The 6,363-nt window shown below is 58.4% G+C and overlaps 1 protein-coding gene across 2 annotated transcripts; it reads left to right on the top strand.

Moving 5' to 3' along the window:
* Positions 1–20: 20 nt before the first annotated feature.
* RPAIN (RPA interacting protein) lies at positions 21–6,359 on the top strand. 2 transcript variants are annotated; one of them, XM_041772135.1, is made up of 7 exons: positions 21–402; positions 902–1,072; positions 2,228–2,288; positions 3,432–3,543; positions 3,692–3,755; positions 4,589–4,729; positions 6,242–6,359. In XM_041772135.1, the coding sequence occupies exons 1-7, from the start codon at positions 139–141 to the stop codon at positions 6,269–6,271; spliced, it is 843 nt and encodes a 280-aa protein (XP_041628069.1). In that variant the 5' UTR covers positions 21–138; the 3' UTR covers positions 6,272–6,359. The 2 variants fall into 2 exon arrangements, with proteins under 2 accessions (XP_041628069.1, XP_041628068.1); XM_041772134.1 differs by having other exon boundaries at positions 21–480.
* The last annotated feature ends 4 nt before the right edge of the window (positions 6,360–6,363 follow it).

Here is a 6,363-nt window from a genome sequence, read left to right as displayed (position 1 = left end):
CGCCAATCAGGCCGGGGCAGCGCTGAGGGAAGGCCAGCCCTCGGGGCGCAGCCGGAGACCTGCGTCTCTGATTGCCGCTCGGACACTAGTCTAAGCCTAGACGCACCTCCCTTAGTCCAGGTTGGGTTGACCTCACAAATGCCACCGTGGCCACGCATCCTCGGGGTCGCCCCAGTCCGTCTCCGTGCGGGGCTGGCAGGTGGGACGGCCGTTCCCAGAACGCCCCGCGGGCGCGCGCGAGGAGAGCCCGCAAACTACAATTCCCAGGGTCCTGCGCGCCCTCGGGGGGCGCGGCTTCCTGGCGGCGACGCTTGCAGAGAGATGGCCGAGGCGCCGGGCTCCGGGCGCCGCTCGCTGTACAAGGCGGTGGGCTCGCCGCGGTGGAAGGACGCCTTCCGGCAGGTGGGCGTGGGCTCCGGGGAGCCTTGGCTGGGCCGCCGTCACTGCCCTGATCCGCCCGGGCAGCCGCCGGAGAGGCAGGTGCCGGAGAGCCGGGCCCAGCGGACCGGGAGCGGGACCGGGCGGGGACCGGGATGAGCTGGGCTGGACCTGCACCGGGCCGGGCGCCCCCGGAACCTCTGGGCTCTGCGTGCGAGGCCCCACACGCCGCGAGTGCACCTGTGCGCCCCCGGCACCACCTGCTGGGGGGCGGGGTTGAGGGAGGGGCGCTGGGCGGGGCGTTGGGGGGAGTGTACGGGGGGCGGTGCTGGGGGGGCGACGCTGGGCTTCCACAGAGGAAATGCTGTCTCTTTCTGCCCCCTGCCCCCCCAGCGTCCCAGGACCAGATCATGACCTGAGCCGAAGGCAGATGCTTCACGGACAGACCCACCCAGGCACCTCTAGAATTTTTATTATTATTATTTTTTTTTAGCCAACTCACTTCCGTCTTTCTCCTTCCCAGGGATGCCTGGAGAGAATGAGAAACAGTCGGGACAAGCTGCTGAACAGATACCGTCAGGCTGGAGGCAGTGTGTCGAGGAGAGCTCAGAGCACCCTTCTGGTGCAAGAAGTGATGGAAGAAGAGTGGCATGCTCTGCAGTCCATGGAGCGCTGCCCGGAAGCCTTGAGTCAGGTCAGGCTGGGATCTGTGTTTCAGGGAGGGCGCTACAGCACCAGCAGTGCCCAGAGTCCTCTCTGTACCTCTCTCCTCAAGTCCTCCGAACCCACCCACCCTCCAGCGTCCAGTCGGGATTCCAACCACCTTTGATGCAGGCTCTTCGACCTTTAAAGTTACACTCTTCTAGGGGCAGCCCGGATGGTTCAGCGGTTTAGCGTCTGCCTTCAGCCCAGGGTGTGATCCTGGAGAGCCAGGATCGAGTCCCACGTCAGGCTCCCTGCATGGGGCCTGCTTCTCCCTCTGCCTGTGTCTCTGCCTCTCTCTCTCTGTCACTCATGAATAAATAAATTTTTAAAAATTAAAAAAAATAAAGTTCCACTCTTCTAGATTCACGGTTCGTCCACACCAGACTACCAACCTGCTGCATCACCGTGTCTCATGAAACCAAAAATAAAGACGTCTTGCCCACTCCTAGGCTCCCTACCATGAAAGTTTTGATTCCACAGGCATGGGCTAACAGTCTCTTGAGGGAGCCCAGCGGCTTTCTGATTCTAACCTCAACCAGTGTCGGGGGCTGGGTGTGGATAGGAAACCGTTTACCGTGTGCCAGGAAAAGCACTAGCTTGGAAGTCCGTAGTTGTGGAATTCTGACCCTGGTTTCGCTCTGGACTCTTTAACTGTCCTGAGCCTCTGAGCTTTGCTTTCATGTCTGTAAGGCAGTGAAGAGAACGTTGTCAGCATTGTGAGGACAGTCTAAGAAAACATCAGCAAACTGCCCTGAAAACATCAGAGTGTCTCATGAGGATGTGTTATCAGGTGTCCCCAGATGTCCTTGGATGTGCCACACGTCTGAGTCACATCACGGTGCTCACAGGAGCCCATCCAGCTTTCCTCCCACTTTGCAGAGGCCAAAGTGAGGTTCCTGGGGGCCAGGAACACTGCTCAGCAGTGCCATAGCTCCCCCAAATTTGGGCCTTTTGTTCCTTGGTGGTTTGTTGATGGCTTCTCAACAGGATCCCATTACCACATGGTCAGCATATCCTACTGAAGGGTGGACTGATTGTCTCTTGAATCCCAATTCCTCAAGCCAGCCTCCCAGGCATGAGTCATCATGGGGCTTGCTGCCTGGTCATGACTGCAAACCTCGGATCAGCCCGCTTTCTCTTGCAGCTGGAGGAGCTGATGGACCTGGCTGTGCTCGAGGAGATCCAGCAGGAGCTGGCTGACCAAGGTGACCTCTGGGAGAGTCCTTCTACCTGTGTCTAGCTGCTTGAGTGCTGACTGCTTTCAGAGCAGAATTAGTTCTCCACGGCCCTGCCTCCACTTGTGACATCAGGCTGCTGTCAGAAGTCTGCTTTTACTCTGACACCGTGGCTGGCTGGCTTCTGGCCTGGTGCCCAGACTCCTCGTTCCACTGTGCAGCTAGTGGTGGGGGCTGGGTGTGGCGAGGCCAGGTCCTGTGTGTGTTCGGTCCTCCCATTAGTCTCTACTGATAGATGAATACTTGTCCTGTCGCCTTACAAGACGCAGTCGTGACCAGAGCTCGCATGTCACCTCATTCAAGTGCCTTCTCTCCAACACGGTTTTGTGGCTTTGTTTGTTTGTTTGTTTGTTTGTTTGTTTTTTGATCTCCCCTACCTGTTCCCTCTAATTCCAATCTTGCAGCAGAATTTAGGACTCTAGGTTCTTCTGCGGAGCCTTTAGCTAACAAGTGTGCAGTGGTGATGATGTACGTATTCGGCGGTCATTAGGAACACTCTAGAGCAGGGACCAGCGGACTTTCTGTGATGCTCCAGAGAGTAAATATCTGAGGCCTTGTGGTCCACGCGGTCCCTGCGGCAATGATTCAGTCCTTGGGTGCTGTGAAAACAGCCATGGACCTGATAAGCATAGCTGGGTCCCAATAGGACTTTATTTGAAAGACCGAAGCAGGACTAGTGTGGGCTGCAGCCTGTGCCTGGCTCACTCTGCTGGGATGTATGGATCGTGAGCTCATTGGGCTCCTTCCTGCTGCATACTTGGCGTTGTGGTGTGTTTGCCGTGTGGACGAACACGGATTGTGAACAGTGCAGACTGAGAATGTGGACATTGGAGGCTGGAAGTTAGTGCCCAGCCAGCATCCCCTCTCTTACCTACAGCTCTGCTCCTGCAGCCTCCGGGGATGCTCCTGGGCCTTGTTACCTTGTCCCCCAGCGCTTCACCTGCAGCTTGTGCTCATACGCAGGACAGGCAGGGGGAGGGAGGCTGGCTGCATGGTAAATAGTGTGCAGTGGGTGGCATGGTCCGGAGTGTTGTCGGGTGTAGGTGAGGCTTGGCGGAGAGGCGGGTGGTTGGGGAGAGTGCCATGAGTACCACAGCTGCACTTTCCCCACAGAACGGTCCATCCTCACTGAGTACGAGCAGAGCCTGCAGTTTGATGAAGAGTGTCTGCGTGTCATGCTGGCCGAGTGGGAGGCAAATGCTCTCGTGTGTCCCGTGTGCACAAAGTGAGTTCTCAAACCCTTGGGCATTCTGGGACTCCCCCCCCCTCCACTCCAAGGTGAGTGGCACCTCCCCCGGAAAATGGGTCATCTGGAAAGGTTTGGGGTCCGGTATGCTGGCCCCAGTGCTCTGTGATCCCCACTGTGCTTCCAGGTACAATCTGAGGGTATCAGGTGGCGTGGCCATGTGTCCGTGTGGCCTCTACCTCTCTTCCCAGGTGAGTGTTGCCCTCCTCTCGCACGAATCTGCCTTCCTGAACCCTTGCCACCCTGCTGGAGCCAATGGTGCTTCTCCTGGCGGCACAGTCAGGCCCCCGGGGAGCTGGAACCAGCTGTGGTGCCCACATCCCCGCTGGCCTGGCACTTGGCCCCCCACTGATGGGTGTGCCGGGGCCCGTGAGCCCCGGGAACATGGTACCGGGCCTTTTGCAAGCATTCTCTGCACCTGAGGACACAACCGTGTTCAGAGAGTAGGCTTCAGGGGCCGTGAAATACGGAAGGTGCCTCTTCACCGCCATGATGGGGCTGGAGGTTTGCTGGCTGGCTTCAGGTGGAAAGTGGGGAAAAGGAACCGCTCACAGCAGGGCTCAGACGTGCCGATGTCTGCCAGGCCCCAGGAGCAAGGAGGCCTTCCCACCAGCTCCTCTGAGAAGGCCTGGCCTGTGTTCCCAGGGCTGTTTCTGGAAAGTGTGCCTGGAAGCTAAGTGCACATCCAGGATTTTGCCCTCTCCATCTTTCATGTAACTCAACAGCTTTTTTTTTTTTTAAAACAATTTATCTTTTTGAGTGTTTCCTAAACATTCCATTTCCTATTGTTTTTTTTAAAAAAAAAAAACCACTTTGTTTTTTTTCCCTCTTCCTTGATTGGGGCCCAGAACATATATGGAATGGCCCAGATTGCCAGCTCCCAGAGGCAGAGGTGCCAGGGCATCAGCAAGCCCGGTGGCCCCGTGCCCTCCTGGTCCCCCACAGGGGTGTGGGGAATCGGGGTTCTCAGGCTGTACCTGGGAGGCGACTGGGATCAGGTTGCCGTCTCATGCTTCCCTTGCAGTCTCCAGAACTGACTGAGCAGACGCTTCGTGGCTGCTTGGAGCGCAGCGTGAATGAGCACAGCACACACTGTCCCCACACGCCTGAGTTTTTGGTCACAGATGGGACAGAAGAAAATTCCAGTCTCCTCATGAGCTGCGTGGTGAGTACCCCTGGGATCCAGTGTAGGGGCCACTCAGTCGTGGCTTCATTCCCACGTTGGCGGAAATCATTCTCAGAAACAGGCAGAGATTTAAAAACGCAGTTTATTCTCTAAGGAGTTTTGCTTAGGGATGTGGAGGTAATGTGCTTGAGCTCAGAGGTGGCCGTCACCTGGAGGGCAGGACATAGGGACCCCTGGGCAGGGCTGTGCTCCGACTCGGGTGTCACACCCCCGAGACCCAGATGGGCCGTCCTGGAGCCAGTTTGGCAGGAGGATGCAGGACAGCGTCAGGTTAGAGGATGCCAGGCCCACAGCTCCCCAAGGGTGGGTGGTGGGGCAGGAGGCAGCAGGGTCACCCAAGTGCCACGGGCTCCCAGGTGGCGGCCCGAGGTGGGTCAGGATGTGGGCCTCACTGCTGGGGACACAGCCCACTCCCATGGGGCAGTGGTGGTGCCTTCTGCCATCTGCTGCTGGACCATGTGCCTCAGTGGAGGACCCTGCCTTCCCCCAGGGTGCAAGGAGGCGGTGGGTGAAGGTTACATGACAGGCTGGTGCTCCTGTGCTCCCACCACCTGGTACCCCCAGTGGACCCTCTGTGGGCAGGTGTCTACGCCACCTCCATCCTGGGCTGCTTGAGCCTTCTGCTCCATCCACATGGCTCGGGGTCAGTTTGCACAAATGCTTGAGTGCAGTTGTGCCCTAGACGCTGAAGCCTGACTCCCCACGCCTGCTTGGGCCCCTGCCGTGCCTGATGCCGTCCCTGTGACACCGCCACAGTGACCTGCCGTGCCTTTTGTCCTCAAGGGCAAGCTCACTGTTTCGTCCTCCTGGCCCTGGCACATGGGCAGGTCTGTCGTGTATTGGAGGTTGGAGATGTGAGTGGAGGTCGGGCTGTTGAAGAGCCCAGGACAGGCAGCTATGGCCTCTGCCTCATGGTTGAGGGACAAGCTGGCTGCCGCAGGGAGTGGAAGCCCATGGGGTCCTGGGGCCTGGGCCCCTGGGCCTAGCAGAGGGAAGCCCTGTGGAGGCACTGTGATTGGCAGAGCTGGCTCCAGGGGATCCGGGAGACCGCTGTGGGAGGGGGCAGCAGCAGAGCTGAGGCAGGAGCTTGGGAAGACCAAGGTTGTCATCCTAGGCGTGCTGGAAGGGGCCAGGAGTTTTGAGTCTGCTGCAGCGGCAGGAGTGGTGTGGATGCCCCTGGGGCACAGGCCACATCCTGGGCTCAGCTGAAGGAGCCTCACGTCCATGCAGGGCCAAGAGAGCCAACAGCCGTCATAAACTTGCATCCTCCTGGCTGCCCACCCTGGGCCCAAGGAGTCCCTTGTCAGGACCCCGCCCCTCCCATCTTTGCCCAAGGCACACATGCAGCTGCTGGGCCCAGGCCGCTGTCTGGGGCTGCGGGAGGGAGGTTGGCAGTGATGATGCCTGAACGCGATATACAGGTCACTGCCGACTGCATACTCGAACCTTGGAGATGATGTGTGCAGCCTGAACTCTTCTGTTTCCATCCAGGCTTGTGACACTTGGGCGGTAATCCACTAGAGCCAGACTCTGCGATGCTGGGGTGACTGCCTTGTAAATACCAGCCTCTCATTTGTAACTTATTTTGTATTAAAACGTGTCAAACGTCTTTC

This window comes from Vulpes lagopus, chromosome 10 (assembly GCF_018345385.1).
Source record: "Vulpes lagopus strain Blue_001 chromosome 10, ASM1834538v1, whole genome shotgun sequence".
NCBI classification, from domain to species: Eukaryota; Metazoa; Chordata; class Mammalia; order Carnivora; family Canidae; genus Vulpes; species Vulpes lagopus.
The sequence above is the reverse complement of the archived record's forward strand: the minus strand, read 5'-3'. Positions and strand labels throughout refer to the sequence as shown.

Coding starts and splice junctions, on each gene's coding strand:
- RPAIN (XM_041772134.1), top strand. CDS start 139: ATGCCACCGTGGCCACGCATCCTCGGGGTCGCCCCAGTCCGTCTCCGT. Junction 2,289..3,431: donor GCAGGAGCTGGCTGACCAAG/GTGACCTCTGGG, acceptor CTTTCCCCACAG/AACGGTCCATCCTCACTGAG. Junction 3,756..4,588: donor GCCTCTACCTCTCTTCCCAG/GTGAGTGTTGCC, acceptor CTTCCCTTGCAG/TCTCCAGAACTGACTGAGCA.